This window comes from Haliotis rufescens, unplaced genomic scaffold, assembly GCF_023055435.1.
Source record: "Haliotis rufescens isolate VD_foot unplaced genomic scaffold, xgHalRufe1.0.p SCAF_106, whole genome shotgun sequence".
Taxonomy (NCBI): domain Eukaryota; kingdom Metazoa; phylum Mollusca; class Gastropoda; order Lepetellida; family Haliotidae; genus Haliotis; species Haliotis rufescens.
The window spans coordinates 715,175-739,730 of NW_025963787.1; the positions used below are offsets into that span (position 1 = coordinate 715,175).

At 42.2% G+C, this 24,556-nt stretch overlaps 1 protein-coding gene across 4 annotated transcripts in view; it reads left to right on the forward strand.

Annotated features, from left to right (window-relative positions):
* The window catches only part of LOC124115575 (myosin-9-like), a 76,868-nt gene that overhangs the window by 31,162 nt on the left and 21,150 nt on the right, over positions 1 to 24,556 (forward strand). For 3 of the 4 annotated variants that reach the window (XM_048392031.1, XM_048392033.1, XM_048392034.1), the window contains 12 exons: positions 2,256 to 2,443; positions 3,231 to 3,347; positions 4,020 to 4,193; positions 5,788 to 5,910; positions 6,896 to 7,093; positions 7,876 to 8,061; positions 17,337 to 17,443; positions 18,149 to 18,312; positions 18,776 to 19,005; positions 19,548 to 19,712; positions 21,882 to 22,028; positions 24,386 to 24,532. In XM_048392031.1, coding sequence (XP_048247988.1) covers positions 2,256 to 2,443; positions 3,231 to 3,347; positions 4,020 to 4,193; positions 5,788 to 5,910; positions 6,896 to 7,093; positions 7,876 to 8,061; positions 17,337 to 17,443; positions 18,149 to 18,312; positions 18,776 to 19,005; positions 19,548 to 19,712; positions 21,882 to 22,028; positions 24,386 to 24,532 — 1,946 coding nt within the window. The remainder of the gene's footprint in view (positions 1 to 2,255; positions 2,444 to 3,230; positions 3,348 to 4,019; positions 4,194 to 5,787; positions 5,911 to 6,895; positions 7,094 to 7,875; positions 8,062 to 17,336; positions 17,444 to 18,148; positions 18,313 to 18,775; positions 19,006 to 19,547; positions 19,713 to 21,881; positions 22,029 to 24,385; positions 24,533 to 24,556) is intronic. The other variant, XM_048392032.1, reaches the window with a different exon arrangement.

The following is a 24,556-nucleotide window of genomic DNA, read 5'->3' on the forward strand; positions in this document are numbered from 1 at the left end:
ACCTTTCAACTCCTTCATTGGTTGGGTTGGGTGGTCAACATGGAGAAATCAGATCTTATCCCTTTCACTACTTCACTTTCATTGGTGGCTTCTTTCTGACGGAATTTAATTTGATACATGTTCTGTTGGATCAGTTCGCTGTCATCCAATCCAGGATCCAGAAAGGACTAGATCAACCTTTTGACCTCCGCTAGTGGCAGACCCTACTCGGTCTGTTGACTTCGACTCAAGATCTTACATCCATGGGTAGCCTTCAACTGCATCCCCTTCAGAGATTTATCCTTCGTTTTCTGCGCTCCCACCTGATGGGTCCCCTCATGCCTCTACCAGTAGAATTATGCCCGTTTCTGGAGTGGTGGCTAGCCCCATCCAATGTCTTAAGTGGAACCTCTACAGCAAGCTATCCACCATCTTTTTGTGGACAATTCTCTCCAAGGCTTGGGTGCCCACATTCTCCAGTGAACCACATCAGGTCTTTGGATGCCAACCGAGTGCCATGGCATATCAACAACCTTGAGTTGGAGGCAGTCATCCGGGCCATTCGTCAATGGAGATCAATCCGCAACGGCTGTCTTCTGGTCGCTTTGGACAACTACAGGGTGGTGTATTACATCAACAAACAGGGGTCCCGTAACATTCCAGGATGCCGCAATGTGTTGGCAGACTCCCTTTCCCGGTTCATGTGCGACCACCTGGGAACTCCCAACGTCAATCTCTTCACCACAGTGAGTTACCAATTGCCAGTGTACGTCTCTCTGGTCCCATACTGAACTGGTTGGGAAGTAGACGGCCTCACACTGTTCACTGTGCGTACGCTTTTCCGCCCCCAGTTCTTCTTTCCCAGGTCATTCACAATGCAGCCTAGACCTGTCTTCTGAATCTGCCTTTGGTCACGCCTTACTGGATGGCCAGAGTTTGGTTTCCAAGTCTCCTTCCGATTGCCGGGGAACCTGTGTTGCGCCCTCCAGCGTGGCCAAATCTGCTGCTCAACCATCACACCAGACAGACTCTTCAAGACCCTGACAGCTACAATCTGTCTCCAGAAGTCCCTGACAGCTAAAGGGTTCTAGACTCATGTAGCAAATGCTGTCTCCAGGGCTCATCGTACCTCAACTCGTTCCCTATGTGATGACAAGTGGCATTCTATTCAGGCTTTCTGTAATCCCAGACACATTATTCCAGTGGAGGCCACCGTCCCCCTAAGTGGCTGACGTCTCGTTATTTCTACACCCATCCCGTCACAATGCTGACTCAACTTTTTTGACGTACCTTTCGGTGCTCAACTCTGCTTGAAGATCACTCATGGTTCCTGTTTGGCCTCAGTCCCTGCACTTTTGGCCATTGTCCGAGGTTTTAGGCTAAAAGAACAGACTAAGAAGTTTTGCCCTCCAGCTTGGATTCTCAATATTGTTTGACGAAGATTACGCCAGGCGCCTTATTAACCGCTGTCGTCTGCCTCATTTGAAGATCTCACCATTTAAGACTTGTTGTCTCCTGGCGATGCCACAGTGGCAGGGATAGTCAGCTTCATGCCTTGGATGTCACCCGGTCAGATTCGATTGTTGACCTCATGGTTTGGTTCTGGTAAAAGAATACCTCCAAATAACAAATGATCTGCCCCTTGGGAATGAATGTTGTAAGCCTCTCGCCAAAGACTCATTCCCTTGTGAATCTTGATACACTTGATAAATTGGCAGTGCTGATTTCTCAAAAAACTTTTACTTTGGCAATATTGTAGCAAGATGCTAGTCATGTAGAAAACCCTATCAACTGAGACCTTATGGTTTTCAGTGAACTCATACTCAGAAAGGAATATCTAGGTAAACGATTCATGAGATTCAAAGTAATCTCCCTCTTATTATATTTGAACGTTCTCACCAGTAATTGTATAGCGGTGAGGTTTCTGAAATAACTGGACCTGTTCTAATGATTTTGCATTGTTGTTCGGCCTTTGAAATTCATGCTAGTCCGCTAGCCCGAGACTACAAGAATGTGCTGAGTACAAGTAAAAATTCAAAGATGGTAGTCCTCATTGACTCGTAGCATTTGAGGGCTATAAGTCTGAATAAGTTCTTTATGTTTCAATTTTGCTACAAATTAAAACTGACAGAAAATGATATTGTTAACATTGTAAAGGTCTTCTTCATGCAGGACTTGCTGCAGACTCTGAGGATCTGTGAAATGAGGTTAACACTAGTCCTCTGGACTGGTCTTTGAAACAAAACCGAAGACTGTACTTACAAAATTTGTTTTAGCCAAAGTTACTGAACTGGAACAGAAGTTGAGCTCTGCCCACAATGAGATGGACAGCCTCCAAACCAGCATGACTACAGAGATCTCTACCCTGTATGACAAGACACGATCCGAGGCACAGCGAGACATGGACCAGTTTCAGACCAGGATTGTCTCCCTTACACGCCATAACGATACTCTACAGGCAGAGGTAACAACAGTCAGGAGTGTTTTTTCTTGTCTCTGTACTCTTTATCAGTCTCATGAATTGACATGGTAATAGTTACTTTAGTATGTAGAAAAAAAGGATCTGCATGTACAATCAGTGTCAATCATTGTCAATCATTGTAAAAAGGATTAAGCTCCCAATATTTTGCAATACGAATCGTAATAGAGATACCTACAAGGGTTAGAAAGAACCATTTTTTTACTTATCCTTCATTACTCCTTAATGCATTCACTGCTTACCTTACGACAACAAAAAGACAGTGCTCGGCGATGGTCTTGGGTGAAGAAAAAGATGTTTCCGCTTTTCACTACTGCTTTTTGCATGGACCATCGCCGCTGTCATATCTGAAATATCACAAATTGTGGTTTTCTAAGACGGCGGAAACGATCAGAGCATTTTTCTCAAGTGGGGCTCAAAAGGATTAAAAAATAATTAGTAATAAAGAAACTATTAAACTTGCATGTGTGTTATACATATTTTATGCAACTTGTGTAAGAATTAACATATTACCCTCGCTCTCGCTTTGGAAATACAAGAATTCTGACACTTGTTTTTGTAAAATCAGTATGACACACATGCTCGTATGATACAATTGCAATACAATTTTTTGATGATAACTTCTGCACTATCAAAATTATTTTGAAAGACAAGACAAGATACTGTAGTTATGGTCTAAGTGCTTGATTTCACACCATTTTACATGCTAGCCGAAGCAGTTTAAACTGATGTGACATTCCTGGCATCAGTTGGTGTTGTGTGTGTCTTGTAGGTGCTAAGTCTTGAGAAGCTGCTGGAGTCCTCCCAGAGAGAGGCTGATGCTATCAGGACCAGTGCTGAGAGATCCAGGGCCTTTGAAGCATATAAGATTGAGGCCAATTCCCTCAAGGTAAGGAATCTGTCTGCAAGTCAGTTGACATACACTCTACCATGAATTTGGAAATTACTCGATTCTGATTAGTCAATCAGAGTTTGTTAAATCACAATAAAGCCACTCTGATTGAAACAGGCAATTTGATGGCCGCATCACCACAGAAGCTAATGTTCATAGACTTGTACTTTTTTTTCATTCATTGTCGGTAGGCATATTTAAATAATTTTATCTACAATTATAGGTTACAAGATGCAAAGTTGCGTTACTACAAAATTCAAAGGTTGTGTGGCAATACATTTCGTGCAGAAAACACAATAGAAATCTACAAAGAGAATGTATTTAAAGTTTTGGGGACAACAGAGAGCTTGAAATAAAGGAGTTAGTCATGACACAATTGGAGTTCACAGGAAGCACGCTGAGCACGGTTTTTAAGAAAAACATACCACTTTATGGATAACGACTCCTGGTTTATTGCATATAGAGACGTTTTAATGTAGATTCTTACACTGTTATCTCCAGACTGATAGCCGTTTTTTTTCTTACTTATTTGCCAACTGCTAGAATGCCAATCACACAGTTGGGTCCCAGTTTTGATGGTACTGTTACAAGGTAGAAACTCAACTGTGTGAAAGGATCTAGCATTAGATAAGGTATGTAGGTGTGTATGTGTGGATGTTGTGTTTCCAGAGTGAGCTGGATCATGTGAAGATGCTGCTTCAGCAGAGTGAGAGTCAGGTGAAGGCTGAGATTGACCGGGCCCAGAATGCCCAGCACCAGGTTGTGAAACTGACTGAGATCAGGAACCTTCTCCAGCAGCAGATAGATTCAGGAGGGGTGGGTTCATCGGTTGCTGAGAAACAGGTGGGTAACAGTAGATCAGTGATGCATTTTCTCATCAGTGAGAAGCAATTGGTAAGCTGTACTTTGTATTAACTATATGTACAGGTAACACAATGAAAATACTGGTAACACAATCAAATCGCATAATGAAATTGACATCCAGTTTGTAAACTGTCATGCAGATTTCGGTCGATTGCAGGATTTGCAAAGCATGTGTACCATACCGTACCGTACCGTACCGTACCGTCAACTGTTATTTTCCAAACTTTTTCATGTTTTAATCAAGGTGTTCAAGTGATTTGATTCACTCCGCGAAGTAAGACCCCTTTTTGTTACAATATAAATCTTGATCATTGATCAGGTCATCTTCACTGGGCACCGCCTTTTTGTGTAAGCAAATGCAAGTGATATGATTGGTGAAATCTGATTGGTCAATAGGAGGGACATAGAAAGGACATAACTCATAATCGCCACTGGTAGCACTACGATCAAGCCTTGCCTAGGATTATTATCTTTTTCTGTTGGGAAATTATTGGAATACTTTTTGCAAGTGCTATTGGAATCTTTTTATCAGTTTCAATTGTGAGTTGTTACATTTTGATGTTTAAAATGTTTCTGGTGTTCAGTTGTTTTTTAATATATGAAGCATTATGTTCATAAGATGCTCTTCTTTCTGTTCTTTCTGCTTTGCCGATACTAACTGTCTCACACCCAATACACAAACTTTGATTTGTAAATATTCTGTCGTTATGATGTTTTATTGGACGCCTGTCATATTCTGTGCATGTAAATATAACCACTGCTGATGTACATCCTTTCAATCATGCACATTATTTCCTATTGACTGTGATCCTGTCACCCTGTGTCGGTGATGAATGTACCATGTGTGTCACTCCCTGTGGCTTCTATCTGTATGTTTGTGAATGTCATGACTTTCTAAATAAACTCTGGGTGCACTTGCTGCTCAATCTGCTATTGACTCTTTATTCTCTAATCTTATCTCAATTTTCCAATTCCGTTCCCCTGAATATATAACATGGAAACTTCATCCTCCTTGCACCCTGAACATTGACCCACTACTGTCTCATCTTCATCACCATCCTCATGCCACTACTCTACCCAAATATCTACTTCATTATACAACCTCTGTCGCTCACTGTGACACGCCTCTGGTGTATGCAATTGTCAACACGGCCTGCTCCAATATGATGCTTTACCCTGGTCCAATATGATGCATTACCTTGCTTCAATATGATCCCCTACCCTACCTCAATATGATGCTCTACCCTGCTTCAATATGATCCACTACCCTGGTTCAATATAATCCACTACTCTGCTTCAATATGATGCACTACCCTGCTTCAATATGATCCCCTACCCTGCTTCAATATGATGCACTACCCTGCTTCAATATGATCCCCTACCCTGCTTCAATATGATCCACTACCCTGCTTCAATATGATCCCCTACCCTGCTTCAATATGATGCACTACCCTGCTTCAATATGATGCACTACCCTGCTTCAATATAATCCACTACCCTGCTTCAATATGATCCACTACCCTGCTTCAATATGATCCCTTACCATGCTGCTGCTAACTGATCCGCCTCTTAGGTGCAAGCATTAGAGCAACGACTTCGAGTGACGGAAGACCGACTGCACCAGGAGAGAGCTGATCGGGCCAATAGCCTCTCTACAGTGGAAGAAAAGCTCTTAACTGAGAATGCTCGTTTACAGGTATGTTCAAGAATATTATCATCTTAGAACAGATCAGTGTTTCAGGCTAACACTAATGTTAACATTTGCATAAAGTACCTGCATACTTACCTCAAAGTGAAATCCTGGAGTAGAATAGGCCCAAAGTACCTGCATACCTGTCTCAAGGTGAGATTCTGGAGTAGAATAGGCCCAAAGTACCTGCATACCTGTCTCAAAGTGAGATTCTGGAGTAGAATAAGCCCAACGTACCTGCATACCTGTCTCAAGGTGAGATTCTGGAGTAGAATAAGCCCAACGTACACGCATACCTGTCTCAAAGTGAGATTCTGGAGTAGAATAAGCCCAACGTACCTGCATACATGTCTCAAGGTGAGAATCTGGAGTAGAATAGGCCCAAAGTACCTGCATACCTGTTTCAAGGTGAGATTCTGGAGTAGAATAGGCCCAATTTACACGCATACCTGTCTCAAGGTGAGATTCTGGAGTAGAATAAGCCCAACGTACACGCATACCTGTCTCAAGGTGAGAATCTGGAGTAGAATAGGCCCAAAGTACCTGCATACCTGTCTCAAGGTGAGATTCTGGAGTAGAATAAGCCCAATGTACACGCATGCCTGTCTCAAGGTGAGATTCTGGAGTAGAATAAGCCCAACGTACACGCACACCTGTCTCAAAGTGAGATTCCATCTCTCCAATCACATTCTTCTGCAACCCGTGAATATCCAGGGTAGAATAGGTCTTCAGCAACCCATGCTTGCTGTAAAAAGTGACGATTCATGTCGTAAGAGGCGACTAATGGGATCGGGTGGTCAGGCTTGCTGATTTGGTTGAAGCATGTCATTGTATCCCAATTGTGTGGATCGATGCTCATGATGTCAATCACTGGATTGTCTGGTCCAGACTCGATTATTTACAGACCGCCATCATATAGCTGGAATATTGCTGAGTGCGGTGTTAAACAACAAACCAAACCAAACCAAAAACATTCTTCTGCCTTCTACAGTCATCAGAGAAAGAGCTGACAAGGCAGCTTCACAGAGAGAAGGATAAGTCACGGAACCTAGACCAGAGATGCCGCGAGCTGAAGGTTGATAATGAGAACCTACGTCTCTCAGTCCCCCTCGATGACTCCTACCTCATCAACGATAACACCAACATTCCATGCAACAAGCAATCCTCACAGAAACAAGACCAAAAAAAGGTGAGGCGTTTTGTCTGTTAGAGTCCCAATCATCAGTAATATCACTCTACTGACAAACATAAGGTTATTGTTTCCTTTGTGTGATATACTAATTGCATTGTGTCATTGTTATCACTATTGTTGCATGTCTATATGGGAGCACAGGTGTCTATGGCTCTACAGTTCCAATACAGAGTTGTGTCCCTTACCAGGATCAACTGATCATGGGTTTGAATCCAAGATTTGCACTGATCATGATCCTTGGTGTGTCAACACCACACCTGTTCTAATGACTGAGTGAGTATGGTTTTACGCCACTTTTAGCAATATTCCAGCTATATCACGGTGGGGACACCAGAAATTTGCTTCACACATTGTGATCATGTGGAAAATTGAACCCAGGTCTTCAGCACAAGTAGCGAACGCTTTAACCACTAGACTACTACTTCAACAAACTGTGCTCTCCTCCCTTATTAACTTGACAAGCTGTGAGAAAACTGAAATAGTTCAAAGAGGCTTTACATACCACTCACCCACATATGTAATCTTATTTTAAATACACTTTTGTATTTAATGCACTCAACATGACCTTTTTGTGCCTTAGAATAAATCATTAAACAATAAGATGACACTAAAGCTACTTACCATGCTAACTTGCTGCATCCTTTTGAAAGCTTATTTCAGTACATTCTTTGTGTCACTTTTTCTTTTGGGGGATGCATGGCACATTGATTTGGGGGGTTGTACACCACTGTTTGTGTTTCACCTGTGTGTTTCCACTGTCCTTCACTGCACTCACCCAGGTCTCCGACATCAAGTACATCCTGTCTCAGGTGGAAAAGCAGGCAGGATTGACCGCAGGTCAGGAGAAGGAGATCATCTGTCATCTGTGGAACACGCGTGACTCTGCAAGATGCCAGCTGCAGCTGTGGGAGCTGCATCTACAGGACCTGGAGCTGTGTGGGGAGGATGTGGAGCAAGGGCTGCAGGTGGAACTCGACCGGGCACTCAACTAGTCGCAGGGCCACAGCTAATTACGTACATGTCCTTCGGAGAGCCTCTCAACAAGAATAATTTGGAGAGATTTATTGGGATTATAGGGATGTTCTTTTTAGGGATGAAAGATCTTTTTTATATTGTCACCCTGTTCACATGAGGAAGAGAATATGGATGTCAACTTCTTTATTATGAGGAACACAACGTTTCGGAGTATATGCTTACTCCTTCATCACCAGCATATTCTCCAAAATTATAATAATATGTTAGCTTTGGCATTTATGTCGCTAAGTCTATTTGCCAGACAAGATTTATGGATGTTCACATATTCATACCGCTAATATTGATACCCAAATGATAACATATCTTCTGTTTTAGAGTTTAGAGTTTAAGTAGTTTGGGGAGTTTCTTCTGGTATCTTGTTCATTGATAATAGGAATAATCATCTGAATACCCGGATCGATGAAAAGGGGGAAGGCTACTCTGAGGACCCTGTAGTCAATTAGTTGTGGCCTTGCCAAGTACTGAAGCTGTAGTGGCTTGTAGCTGTAGTCTTCTTTGCATGACTGACCTCACACTATAATGGTGCTGTATTCAATGTAGTCTTGTTTGTATAACTTACCTCACACTATAATGGTGCTGTATTCAATGTAGTCTTGTTTGCATGACTGACCTCACACTATAATGGTGCTGTATTCAATGTAGTCTTGTTTGCATGACTGACCTCACACTATAATGGTGCTGTATTCAATGTAGTCTTGTTTGTATGACTGACCTCACACTATAATGGTGCTGTATTCAATGTAGTCTTGTTTGTATAACTTACCTCACACTATAATGGTGCTGTATTCAATGTAGAAGCATCTTGTTTTATTTTTAGGAAACTCTTATAGCTTTCACAGGTTTGGGGCTGGTTTCTTTCTGTTTGGAGTGGAGGGTAAATTTTTGAGTTTTTTCATTATCGTTCCATATTGATTGCGATTATGTGAGTTAATGTGAGTTTAATATTGTATCTGTTTGTGTTGTGTGATTAGACAACTTTCCTGAGATGTCACAGCGATTGTGATGCTTGGATGATACATTATTATGTAATTCTTTTGTGCTTGCGCCACACCTTAGCACTAAGAGTTATTATAACCACAGTGCTAAGCATTCGCTCGTCATGCCGGAGACCCGCATTCAATTCCTGACATGGGTACAATTTGTGAAGCCCATTTCTGATGTCCCCCACCGTGATATTGCTAAAGCGGCGTAAAACCACACTCACTCACTCACTCACTCACTCACTCACTCACTCACTCACTCACTCACTCAGCCAATGAAACACTTGTTGGTTGTGATGGTATCGGGTTAACAGGGCATTAGAGGTGGTGATCTGCTTAGCCTAAATTTCATCGGATAGCGTGCTAAGGAACCCATCACGACCTTTTGACATATGATGAAGTTCATGAAGGATTGCTTCTATTGACCCATACGAGAAACATGGCATCTCTTTTAACTCAGGCAGTGTAATGTGCCTATTGTTGAGTACCAGGTTGTGGACAGCATCAATGTTTCTTTTATTGTGTGGGCAGTGGGTCAACCAGAGTTTGGATCATTTCATATATGCTGAAATTTCTTCACCCAAAATCTACTTGTGACTTTTGATGAGGCAGCCTCCCAATAAATAGCATGTCACACACAAGCATAACAACAACAACAATAAACAACAACAACAACAACCTAGATATGCCATTCTCAAATCTTTCTCATATCTCTTTGTATTTATTTACTTTCTGACCTTGATTATCTGGGGTGGAACAGGTCTTCACCAACCCATTCTTGCCGTAAACGGTGACAATGCTTGTCGTAAGAGGCGACTAATGGTGGTCAGGCTCACTGACTTGGTTGATGCATATCATAGTATCCCAATTGCCTGGATCGATGCTCATGATGTCAATCACTGGATTGTCTGGTAAAGATTCGATTATCTACAGACTGCCGTCATATAGCTGGAAAATTGCTTAGTTTGGCGTTAAACAATAAACAAACAAACAAAAACAATTTACTTTCTGCTGATTGTAAGCCAACGTGCTTCTGCTGCTGATATTTGTTGTTTTACAAACCTGTGTTTGTCAGCGATGTGGTGCTGTACCTCTACATCTGTTATCTGTTCCAATACCTGCCATCTATGTATGTATTACCCGTTCCATAACACCTTGGTTCCTGGTATGTTGTACAGTATATATACACCCAGTGTGAACCTGCAATATGGGCCTGCTTAGAAAATTAGTCACCTTTCATGTTTTAGGTGGAATTCTTAACTATGCCTCTTTGAAAGAAAATCATTTGCCATGTAAGCCATGTTAGCTGGGCAGATATGTCAAATAGATGTTCACTTCTGGAAGAAAGCATGAAAATTTGTACATAGGGGTTATGGAGAATGCAGAATCCGATTTTAATGGGATCCATGCTGGCAAACCAATGGTTCCCACTCAAAATTGAGAAATCCAAGATGGCCGCCATCTGTATTACAAATTTCCATATATGGCCGTAACTTTGGATCTATTTGACATAGAAACATGATCTTGGTGGCAAATTATAGGTTTTCGGGGCCAAGGAATGCAATAAAATAGTTTAAAACCGATCAAAGATGGCCGCCATCCATTTTACGAATTTCGATATCTCTCCATAGCTGTAATTTGATTCCCACTCAGAATTGAGATTGAACATAGAATGTATTAAGTTTAACCATAATTTAAAACAAAGCTTTTATTGATTTTTTTTTTGTCATCAGCACATGTGAATAAAGTTGTTGCAACTGGAAGATTTTGAAAATATTTTGTGGGCATGACAACGCTAATACATGTAAAAAAACAAGAATCAAGAATCAAACAAAACTTTTTTTTCTGATGTGATGCTACCATACAAGCAACCTATAAACTTAAAAGTTGTTGGATTCCACCTAATTCTAAAAAAACAAGTGTTCTCTTTTTGTAAGAACTCCTTCACTCGATGTCTGCAAGAGGTCCTTCACTCAATGTCCCTTGTAGTACACTGTCCACCACAAAAGCAGAGCTGTGTGCAGGGGAGACTGGCTTTGGAGCATTTGCAGGCACACTTGATGAGTTCTCTGCACCCCTTTGATGCTTCAGGGAGGGTACTCCATAACGGCACCCAGATTCCGTCGCTGTCCAGTTTCCATCCCCACTCGGAAGGACTTGGAAGAGTAGGACTGGCCTTTAGAGCCTGTCCCCAGATGTGCTTGACATGTTGTAGCAGTGCTGCACATGACGGCGGGATGTTCTCCAGCTTCCGATTACCGTAGGAGAACAGTTGCTTCCTAGCTTCATTCACTTCAGTGAGCTGTGATGTGCGAGAGTAGAGCAGGACCACATATCTCTCGAGTTCTTTCATGTCAGCGTCTGTCACCTCATCTGGCGTATCTGACAACCGATGAAATACGTCGTTGATTTGGGGATGTGACTTCCATACTTCCCAGGCTGTCTTCTTACCGATGGAGCAGAATGACGACACCGTGTCACAGCCTGACAATGCATGCATGAATGGCAAGCCTCTGCAGTAATCATTGCCCATCTCACTGGCAACAATATGAGCTCCAATGTAACGGAAATGGGCACCATGTCCGAAAGCTAACCAAAGTTCACAATCTTCCATGTCGATTGCAGTCACAATGGCAAGAACCAGTACGTCCGTGTCAGTGGCATATAACATTATCTTCTTCATGCCATGTTTGTACGCATGGAGACAATGGAGCATCATTCGGTAGTCTGACTCTTCGTGTGAGCATGGCTGTAGGTCAGAAGTATCTAGTGGTGTGGATGAGGTTACACTCTGACCCTTGGTTGTGATCAGTATCTTCCCTGTTGCTGTTGCTTCAGATTCAATAACTGTGGCTAGAAACTTGAAGAGTTCTGTCTTGTTGCTGTCGACTCGCAAGAAACTTTTCCAGTTGTGTGGAAGTCGTGTTTTCTCAGACACACGAAGAGCTTCTCCTGTTCCTCGGCCCTCTCTGGTGTACGCTTTCAGACTGTCAGCCATGTAGGTATCCCATACAACATCTACCCGTGCAGCATGTACAAGCTGCCTCTTCAGATACGGGACAAAGACATACTCTGCATAGTCTTTGAACGTTTTCACATTTGTTGTGGCAGTCTTCGCATCCAACGTGTGGACGAGGGCAGCACCATCAAAGATCTTCACGTCCACAGTAGGTGTGGTCTGTGGACGTGGTGCTAGTGGTTCCAGACACTTTAGCAAGTCAGATTTTTCTCCGAGACGCATCATGTTGTTTTCAGCGAGAGACGGTGGCCAAGAGTGGTTTTCATGCTGGAAGAACACGTCCATTTCACCATTTCGTGCTTGACAAGAGATGTACATTCGCGAAAATAGCTGCAGGTCGCTCTTCAAGTTGGACATTTTGGACTTTATCTTTGAGGAGACTTTCCGTTCTCCTGACTTGAACAACTGGAGGTTATTTTTTGGAATAGTGTCATTGAAAGGCTTCTCCTTCTTCACAACTCGCAAATCAACGAAGGTGTTGTACTGAGTTCTACCTATTTCCTCGCTTCTGAGAAGTTCTTGACGACTTGATCAGACATGATGACCTTCGTGTCCAGAGTGAGGAGATCAGAGCTCGTTTCTGTGAAGGGATTACCCAATTCATGTAGAACATCTATCACGCTTTGGACATTTGTTGCAAATTTCTTTTGTGTGGTCAGAGTTTGCTCATGGTGTCGATCATTGTTGGTTGTCTTCTGAGATGTGCTCACTTCAACCTCATGTATGATCCTGGCCATCTCAGGACCTGCAATCATCCACCGCCTGAGGGCTGCTTCATTTTCAGTGATGCCGATTATTCCACCATCCCCTTTCAACACAGCATTGAGCTGCTCGTGTACATGGTCATGAGCCATCATGGAGAAGCGATGAGTTGTTTTCTGTGTCACAAAGTGTCCTTTTTTTAACTCATTGCACACTGCTGGACATTCACGCTGTAACTGCATCAGATCTCGCACGTGAACAGACAACCACCTCGCATAGTGGAAGTGATCCATGGCAAACATCCATGGCACAATTTTTCCTAATGTGCCAATGTAGAGCTCAAAGTTTCCTTCACGCTGTGATTGCATGAAATGGAGGAAGAGAACCTCAAGTTTGAAGGTTTTGTTCCAGTACCGAAACTGCGGATGATGCATCTCCATGTGTGTGCACCAGTTTTCGAATGGCATCACAGGCCTCGCTTCCGCCTCTGCTTCTGCTTTGTATGAAATGTAGGCTTGGCTACGTAAACAAAACAGTGCAGCAGCTGTTACTTGATGAGCCCACTGAGAACGTGCCGTGAATGAGCCCTTTCTAAGAGCATCAGCCCTACCATCGGTGGTAACGTTCGCAGTCGTCAGTACAACCAACCATCCACTGCCATCTAGCCAATCTCCTAGAACTTTCAGGAACGCCATCTCTATATGCAATCCACCCATCATCACCACATACTTGTCTTCGCCATAGGCAGCTGGCCAGGTCCACTGGATCTTCTTTGCGATGGCATACAGCGGCTGATCAACAGTCAATATTGGGACTTGTCCAGGATGCACATGTTCGGTAGCTTTAGCGATTACATCCATGCCATGCTTTACCATCGCCAAAGAATGTGCATTATCACGGAATAATGGCATGAGCCCAGATATCGCCGGTGGTCTGGGGCAGGAATCTTGTGAAGCTGCAAAATGTGCAGACCAAGAGATGTTATCTTCTGATTGCAATTCAGGTTTCTCCAACAGCTTCTCAACTGCCTGTGCCCATGAGAGCTGCAGCTCATCTGGGTTGACTGGAGACGTTTGGGGGACCGCTTGTCCCTCTGTCTTGCATGGTATAGGGTTATCGGTTGGGAATGCAGCTGGCGGGACAGTACTGTACGATTCCATGATTGGCTTGATCTTCTTTGTCCTTGGTGTGTCCTTGTCTATGAGAGGTTTGTTCTGGAGCTCTGTGCCTGCACATTCATTCGTAACATGCTGTGTCAGAGAGATGGCAGTTCCATGGAACGCAGTTTGTACTGAAGTTGATGAAGGATTGTGATCTATGTTGTCGAGATTGCCTGTTGTGAAGAGATCTTTTCTCAGCGCTGTGGGGCACACAGCCCCAACATTTTCAAACGAGGTCAATGCACTGTTTGCTACATCTGTGGCCAGCTGTAGTATTCGGTCATACGATACAGACAATCCCTTCTCGAAAAGAGTGTCAATCAAGTCACGCTTTCTGGTCTTGTTGTGGATCAGCAACCCAAGGTACAAAGGAAGTCTGGTTTCTCGTTCCAGGCTGTGTCGAGTCTGTGAAGCAGTGGCTTCTTTCCTGCTACCTTTCAGAGTGTTGAATGTGAGCAACTCAGCTATTGATATTGCAGCTGTTTTCACAACATGATTGTTTTCCATCTGGTTTTGGATGTTTGTACCTCCAAGAATCATCTGAACCAACGCAATTAGGGAAATTGGATTATCCTCATACTGCTCGTCTATCAATGATCCCGTGAACTTGTAGTGTTTCTGAAAGATCTCCTTCCTGATTATGTTTGCAGCTCTCATGAGTACAACAGCATCACTCTCGGGGTCCTGCTTCTTGGCCTCCAATAAGGTATTTCCGACGTCATTCTTAAACGTGAGCATGACCTCATACTTGCTTTTATGTGCTTCTAAGTCAGGAATTCGTGTTAGAAGCTTCTCCTTCAGACGAGTTGAGTTTGTGCGCCCTGACATATCGCCGCAAAGTTGTTCAAGTCGTGATCTGTAGAGTCGAGGCTTGACAGCTTGAATAAGTGTTCTGTATGCTCACCCACCTGACGAGTCTCTTCAACGTAGGACACCAATTCTGCGAATGCTATAGCATCAGGGGCTAGATCTGAATTTTCCTTCGATTCCATTTTCCTGATGTGTGCACGATGTCTATTGCTGTAGTCAGTCAAACACTGTTTGTGGTATATGGCATCTATTGCAGTCATGTCTCCAGAGGACAGCTTTGCTAGTAGTGGGGTATCACGAAGCTCATTTGCCTTCTTGCGAACATTTATGTCCATTCGTGGTGTGGCTGCTGTATGATAATCATCCTCCACTTTTTCATCGCAAAAGAAGCAGAGATTTTCTTTAGCTTGGCAGGAGGTTCCAGGAAACGCACAACGCAGTCTACCTTTGAGTGGAGAAGTCTCCGGTTTAGGATCCTCTAGTTTGGCAGCCTTCTTGCGAGCACGCTCAACTTTATCTTGGTTAAACCTTGTGTAGCAATTTTTGTGCCATCTTGCATTGTTTTGAAAGAGGGTTGCAGCGATACCTTGACCGTCATCCAAACGTGACAACTGTATGTTCATCGGCAGGGCACCAAGTGAGTGTAGCTCCTCGATGTGCTCAGCTAACGATTCATAGCCTTTGGACTGATTTACATTCTTGCATTGGGACGGGTCTCTCAGGGGTTCAGTTGAACTTTTCTGGCACAGGGCACACAGCGTCCAGTCTGTTTGGGTAAATACCGGGTGATGGGCAGAAGTACTGTCAAGTTTTATTTTCTTTGTCGCCATCGCTCCATATAGCTTGGTTGTATTGGACAAGTCTTCAACGCTCATTCTACAGTCTAATGAACCCTGTTAAAATCTCGATTCCTGAAAAGAATCGTAACGTTCGTTAAGTTCGTTTCAATATTTATCAGAAATCTATAGCAAAAGTTTCAGCTGAATGCTGATCAGGATGCATGTTGTCAAATTCTTCAAATTAAGCACATCATAAAATTAATGCTTATACATCCATTCACCAGGTGTACTATGGATATGATTTTCCTGAAAAATAAATGAAGAGAGATTTATAAATTAATGTTTGGATGGAGTTTTAATTAAAATCGTTCACCCTTCAAAAAGGCATATTTGTCATTTACACTAGTTGTTACACGGATGGCGGCCATCTTGGATCTTGTTCTGGATGCACTTTACAGTATTTTAAACTACTTCATTGCATTCCTTGGCCCCGAAAATCTATAATTTGCCCCCTAGATCATGTTTCTATGTCGAATAGATCCAAAGTTATGGCCATATATCGAAATTTGTAAAATGGATGGCGGCCATCTTGAATTTCTCAATTTTGAGTAGGAACCATTGGTTTGCCAGCGTGGATCCCATTAAAATCGGATTCTGCATACTCTAAAACCCCTATGTACAAATTTTCACGCTTTCTTCCAGAAGTGAACATCTTGGCCTTATATTGTTACATATCTGCCGAGCTATGTGTGTACTGTGCCTGCTTGTTTGTATGATAGCCGGAACAGAATATTTGACCTTGATTGAAATTCATGATAATATTCTTTTAATAGTTATGTGAAATTTACTGTCCTCATATATGCAATAATGTTATCAATTTAACTGATATAGATTTTGTTGTCTCATTAAGATCTGTTGAAATACTAACAATTTATGTTTATGTTTTTTCTTGTTATTTGAAATATCATGCTTTCTTCTCAGTTTTTTTGTTAGTTATGTTTAGCTAAGTTTTTCAGGGAAGAAAAGAACAAAGTCTTGTGATCAAGCATCACAGACATTACTGATTCTTTGAACACTTTTCAGGTTTACTGGCCTGCATTCAGTATTTAACATTTCCTAAGGCAGGTATTATGAAAACTAAATGATTTAACTAACTGTACAAATGAAAAAGATGGGTTCACTGGGTGCTCTGTTGTGCTAGATGTGATAATGTCCGAAATTCCAACTTTACTTTTGAGGCATATTGGGAAATTGCTAACATTGATATCAGATTTGCACTAAAAATATCATTAGGGGTTATGATAGGTAGCTTTTTCAAATATTTTGACCAAATATGGATGTAACATTCGTCCATAAAAAAGACCATTCTACTTTCCATATCAGTGTCTTTATTTTCAGCAAATACAAAAAATATACAACCTGTCAGAAAATGGGAATTACCTCTTTGCGTTACTCTTTGTTTTGATATGAAACACCATTTCTTTGATAATTTGACTTTAGTTTTTTATTCTTGGCTGTATGACTACATAGTGTTGATAGATTGACTTCAGCTGTGTCCTTAAAGACCTCTCACTGGGGTTGTACAGTGACTACAAAACTATATCACTGACATTGTAAAACATTGAATTTGTCTGTTTTTTTCACCTCCTGCATCTTGATATATTTACCTAGAAAACCTGGAAAGGGGGGAAAGCATGGGTCTATGATTGCATTGTGTGCCATGGTACTAACGCCAGTGATGCTGTTTATTCTCAGAACCTGCGAGAGATGAAGGGGGAATATGAGAACAAGTTGCATCATGTCGAGGAGAAGATCGAGGACATCCGCTCCGAGAAGATGGCCTTTGAGAACATGTACAAGGAGTGAGTGTTGGAGGATTCCTGGGATCAGTTTCTCAGAGTCTTGGATATCAGGGCTTTAACTATATAGAAGTTTGATTGTAGAAACAAGTGTTAGGGGACTTTTAACCACAGCTTTGACAAGTATTTCATTACTACATGTATAATGCGCACGGAGAATGTGCCATGAAGCTTAAGGAGATGCAGCTCTGAGATGTTTACAACTCTTGTGAAACTCACGAGCAAAGGATTGTTATTTATTCATTCATTCACTCATTTAAGGATTTTTTTTTATTGTTCTCCACTGTGCTAGGCGTCCTACAGCCATGCATGGAGTTGAACTTGCAACCAACTGACCATTATGTTTACAAACAAGCAATGAATGTTGTTACCCCGAAATACTCTTCCGCGAGCTATAATTGTTTTCTTTGTTTGTTAAATTTGAATTTCTATTTCATTTCAACAATCATGTAATAAGTTTAGTGAGAATGTATGGGGGAAGATGGGTCTGCAATCTCGAACCAATCTGATTAATGTGGGAAAAATGCTAAGTCAGAAGTAAACTTTTTCCCTATTCACTATTATGATGTTCCTGCAGACATGCACAAACATTCACATGTCACTACATTTTCAAGAATCTTGCAATTGCCGTTTGGACAGTTATGATACCGTGAGAGCTTAGACGCTGGCTATACAAAGGGAGGTAATTCTGATGTTGCTGTGTTGCAGGCAGCTGTCGGTGTTGGTGAAGGAGAAGCACGAGGCGTGTGCTCGGCTCCAGACACTGGAGGACATGATGGAAGCCATGAAGAAAGAGAATGACATGCTACGACTCAGTCTGGCCTCAGCAGTTCCTGACTGTAATGCAGAGAGAGTCTCGGCAGAACAGGAAGGTGAGTTTCAAATGAGATCTTACTCTCATTTATTATCTTGATGAAGAAATTGTGATGCACAAGGAGTCATGTGTTTCCGTGTGTATACACGTCACAAAGCGTTGTTGAGTTGGTGGATCGATGGGTGATAAGACTAGTCAAGTTTGACGTTTGTGAGTTTCTAGGATTTCAGTACTGTCCTACCCTGAAGCAAAGGTTGTTCAGTATGTTGTGTATCCTTTGGGACTTTGTTTGAATTTTGCCCCTGTTCATCGAGCAGCAAAATTGGTACCTGGTGGGATAGATTGTCATGTTAATGCAAGAAAACAGGCAGCTTTGGTTGTGTACTCCTAAAGTGTTAAGATTGAATTGCAAATGAATTTTCCAGGGTAATACTGTGGCCAGTTACACATGCTTTAGGGGGTGGATACATTACACTATAAGTGTGCATTAATATCATAACATTTGGCTATGATCATTCCAGCTCGTGTGGAGCACCTGACGCTAGAGATCCACAACCTCACAGGGCAGACATCACAGCTGCAGCGGAACACCCAGCAGATGCAGACAGAGATAGAGACACTGCAGTCACAGCTGAAGTCCCGGGACCAGGAGCTGCTGGAGACCAGGTCGCAGCTGGACATTGCCCACAGCCGCAAAACTGACGACTCTGACAACAGGAGGCAACACAAGATCGACCAACTCACGGCTCAGGTAGCTAACTGTAGAGGCCGCTGGTGGAAGTGTCCTTCATACATTTGTTGTATGAATCATAATGTTTTAGATTTCACCAGCAATGACCAATGCAGTTTTTGGAGTCAGCGATTAATGACAAGCAATTTGCATGTACCAAAGTACAAACGTGTTAAGTCTCCTTGACAAGGGATTCATAAAATAACAACTCTGTCAGGTCACTTGATGAAAGTAACATGTTACTGGACAAGAAAAGCCAAGTAGCCCTTTTAATAATCAACCATGATATGCCTGTTCCTTGCATATGTCTTATGATTATCTTAGTATCTTTGGGCTTTGAATCTTCACAAGCAGGTATATACTCCATCAGAGGCTGACCAAGCCAACCACGGCCAACTTGCACAAAGTGGGTTTAGCACTACAACTGTCACAAATTTAACAAAGGCTTATGATAGTCTTAGTGCTATGGTGGCTTTGTGCAAGTGGGCCCCTGTCACTCAGGAGTGAACAGTGTTCAACTGATATCCTTATCTGTAAAACTTATGGTCATATTGTTGATGCAGGTCAGCAGTTTGCAAAATGAGGTCAAGTCACTGAGTGACCGCTTGGGCAGTGCTACAGTGGAAAAGAACCACCTGGAGAAGCAGCTGGAGGACGCCAGCAGGCAGCTGACCCTCGCCAAGTCCCGATCTAGGGACCTGATGGCCGCTGGGATCACTGAAGCCAAGGTGACTAACCTGTTGTACACTACACAGCAGGCGTTGAATGCTACGTTGATAAATATTGCATAATAATGCTGCATCTGTTAGCTGAATCAGTTTCCTTCCTGTGGACCTACTGTCTTTTGTAGGTGAGTGTGTTGAAGGATTAGATGGCACAGAAGGAGTGTGAGGTGGTTGTATTATTTTTGTTCCTATAGAAGTATTGCAGTTTGTAGGTGAGTGTTTGAAGGCTGAGATGGCAAAGAAAGTAGAGTGTGTTTGTTGTATTAGGTTTAAACAACAAAAGATTTGTTCTCAGGCAATGGTATTTGAAAATATAGTGCAGACTGTGGCCTTTTTTGGAGGGGGTTGTTCAAACTAGTTTTTAACCAAATACACAGTTGTGTACTATCAACCCGAGAAAGGGCCTCCCTACATAAATGTATTCCTTGATGAGTTAAATACTGGAATATAGTATTTGACTACCAGGGTGTGCATAATGCATGCATACGATGAGCTTCGATTGTATTTCACAACACGAAGTAGCATGTCAACAAATCCGAACTGAAGTATACAAGTTAGTCCTGTTATTACACAATCTGGCTATAAAAGTGTTCTTTGTGTATCTGGACTTATGTTTGGAATCCATTATATTACTTTTATCCAAGATTTCGTTCAATTTTGTTTTCAGTAATTTCGGCAAAATCGTGTATGAACTGATCGGCAAATCACATCAACTCACCATGAACTCGTCTTGAAACGAACATTAGTTGTTAGAGACACAAAGTCTTCGATTTTCCCATCACTGTATTGACATTTCTTTTCAGTTGTGATATTGGCCATGATATTAAGTATTTCTTAAACTAAATCATCCTGAGATCAGAGAGAAAATGTGTGAACAGCTGATTGCTATTTCTGACTTATTTTACAAATACACATATATTCTTGATCTCAGCATATAAAACATTGTCCGACATACAGTACACAAATATCATTGAATTTGTAAATCATCATGTCTAGGGATGTTTTATCATAAATTTCATGTTTCCATTGACCAAGCCTGAAAACATCAAAACAAACACACAAACTTCTATTGACGCTGTCACCATAACATGAGATGCACAGAAAAGCAGTGAGCGTGTGAATATAGAATACTATATGAGCTTCCATGTAATATCAATTTTATAAACTCATCAGATACCAGTACTAATCACTCGTTTGATAAAATTAGAATTACGCGTGAGCGAGTTTATTATTTTATTTCATATTTAAATTTCACTGTGAATAGGGAGATATCTATGTGACCCACAGCATTATCCAATTGAGTTTAAGAGAATAATATTTCAAACACTTCAAAAGTTGACATTTTTTTATACCATTTGGAATTCAGGTCCGTTCCTTACAACTGTCATAGCGCTAAGGTTATCGTAACTCCCATACTTTTACATAGATGTACCACTGTCGTGCAGTATGATTGCCTTGTGGATAACGTTTTTTACTACCACATCACAATACCATATGACGTAGATTTGTGGAATTTTGTTTCAAGATCCACCGGCGAAACAATGCGATGTGACGTCAGCCCAGCAACAAGGTTGCTGGGGTCATTGAGTGTGCTTAAACTCCTCTCAGTGATCTATCATGTCTACATGCAATGTCGCTGAATAAGCCCAGGGATGTTGGGAGTTTTCAATATTTGTTAGTGAAACTTGTTCCCATTGTACATAGCACATGCTTTGGTATTACATAAGGTGTAGTACAGCTGTATGTTTATTAAATGGGTGATCTCTTCACCAGCGAGTAATAAAGGGAAGTAACTGCATGCTATATTGGATAGCATTGTTTTTAACTATTGTTGCATTTCACTGCCGGGGTCGTGTGTTTGGGACCCGGAATATTTAAATGATTTGTGTTTCTTTAATGGAAATAAAAAAAAAATGAACAGCAGACTTTGTGAAGAGGCAGTGGTGCCTGTAAACCAAGACTAATTTGGTTTAACTCAAACTGCAAGTTGAGCCACGAGTCGCAACCGCAATTTAGTAAAACTATGGTGGGTCTTGTATGCTCATCTTATAAAGACAATATTACATTATTTGTACCAAAATAAAATAGTTGAACTTGTTGGAGGCTGAGGTGGCATAGAAGTCGAGTGAGGTAGTTACATCAGTTTTGGAACAGTGTAACTGTGTCTTGTAGGTGAGAATGTTGGAGGGCGAGGTGGCACAGAAGGAGCGTGAGATGCTGAAGATGACAGCTCAGATCCACGAGTCGGACATGGCACTGCAGCAGACGAGGCAGGATCTGGGCTTCCATCAACAGCACATTGCAGATCTGGAGGGACAGGTATGACATAGAAGTTATTGCCTGAAAAACAAATTGTTTTTATGTTTCCAGCATCCCAATAAATCAGAGTTTGTGTTGTCATTTCAATGGGTTTTGTTTTTTTGTATTCTGTATGATTTGAGCACATGAGCCACTGATGTGCTGGTTCAGTGTGAGAAAATACTGGATCAGACATTGTGCTGTATGAGACACTGTGCTACAGAGACACTGTTGTACGAGGTACGGATGTTGTATGAGACACTGTGCTGTATGAGACACTGTGCTACAGAGACACTGTTGTACGAGGTACGGATGTTGTATGAGACACTGCTACAGAGACACTGTTGTACGAGGTACGGATGTTGTATGAGACACTGTGCTGTATGCTACAGAGACACTGTTGTACAAGGTACGAATCTTGTATGAGACTGCTGTATGAGACACTGTGCTACAGAGACACTGTTGTATGAGGTACGGATGTTGTATGAGACACTGTGCTGTATGCTACAGAGACACTGTTGTACAAGGTACGAATGTTGTATGAGACACTGCTGTATGAGACACTGTGCTACAGAGACACTGTTGTACGAGGTACGGATGTTGTATGAGACACTGCTGTATGGTACAGAGACACTGTTGTACGAGGTACGAATGTTGTATGAGACACTGCTGTATGAGACACTGTGCTACAGAGATACTGTTGTACGAGGTACGGTTCTGTGCAAGTAAATGTGCTGTACTTGATTGGGATGCTGTACAAGACACTGCTCTATATGAAACACTGTGACACTCTGCTGCAGAGGCACCGTTCTGTACTAAACAGGATGATGTACGAGACACTCTTCTGTATGAGACCCTGTGACACTTTACTGCAGAGGCACTGTTGTATGAGGTAGGGAAGCTGTATGAGACACTGTAGTATGAGGTATGGAAGCAGCATGAGACAATGTTGTATGAGGTAGAGAACCTGTATGAGACACTGTAGTATGAGGTATGGAAGCAGCATGAGACAATGTTGTATGAGGTAGAGAACCTGTATGAGACACTGTAGTATGAGGTATGGAAGCAGCATGAGACAATGTTGTATGAGGTAGAGAACCTGTATGAGACACTGTAGTATGAGGTATGGAAGCAGCATGAGACAATGTTGTATGAGGTAGAGAACCTGTATGAGACACTGTAGTATGAGGTATGGAAGCAGTATGAGACAATGTTGTATGAGGTAGGGAAGCTGTATGAGACACTGTAGTATGAGGTATGGAAGCAGTATGAGACAATGTTGTATGAGGTAGAGAACCTGTATGAGACACTGTAGTATGAGGTATGGAAGCAGCATGAGACAATGTTGTGCGAGGTAGGGAAGCTGCATGAGACACTGTAGTATGAGGTATGGAAGCAGCATGAGACAATGTTGTATGAGGTAGGGAAGCTGTATGAGACACTGTAGTATGAGGTATGGAAGCAGTATGAGACAATGTTGTATGAGGTAGAGAACCTGTATGAGACACTGTAGTATGAGGTATGGAAGCAGCATGAGACAATGTTGTGCGAGGTAGGGAAGCTGCATGAGACACTGTAGTATGAGGTATGGAAGCAGCATGAGACAATGTTGTATGAGGTAGGGAAGCTGTATGAGACACTGTAGTATGAGGTATGGAAGCAGCATGAGACAATGTTGTATGAGGTAGAGAACCTGTATGAGACACTGTAGTATGAGGTATGGAAGCAGCATGAGACAATGTTGTGCGAGGTAGGGAAGCTGCATGAGACACTGTAGTATGAGGTATGGAAGCAGTATGAGACAATGTTGTACGAGGTAGGGAAGCTGTATGAGACACTGTTGTACGAGGTAGGGAAGCTGTTTGGGACACTGTTGTACGAGGTATGGAAGCTGTATGAGACACTGTTGTATGAGGTATGGAAGCAGTATGAGACACTGTTGTACGAGGTAGGGAAGCTGTATGAGACACTAGTATGAGGTATAGAAGCTATATGAGACACTGTTGTATGAGGTATGGAAGCAGTATGAGACACTGTTGTACGAGGTAGGGAAGCTGTATGAGACACTGTTGTATGAGGTATAGAAGCTATATGAGACACTGTTGTATGAGGTATGGAAGCTGTATGAGACACTGTTGTACGAGGTAGGGAAGCTGTATGAGACACTGTTGTACGAGGTATGGAAGCTGTATGGGACACTGTAGTATGAGGTATGAAAGCAGTATGAGACAATGTTATACGAGGTAGGGAAGCTGTATGAGACACTGTAGTATGAGGTATGGAAGCAGTATGAGACACTGTTGTATGAGGTATGGAAGCTGTATGAGATACTGTTGTATGAGGTACGGATGTTTTTATGAGACAGTGTGGTGTTGCAGGTGGAGAGCCTGGAGCAGCAGGTGATGCAGCGAGGGCAGATGCTGGAGACGGTGCGTGGGAAGGAGGAGGAGCAGCTCCAGCAGTTCCAGCTGGTGAAGTACTCGCTTGATGCTGCCACCAACTCCCTGAACCAATCCAGGGCAGAGGTAGGAACTGACATGGGCAACCTC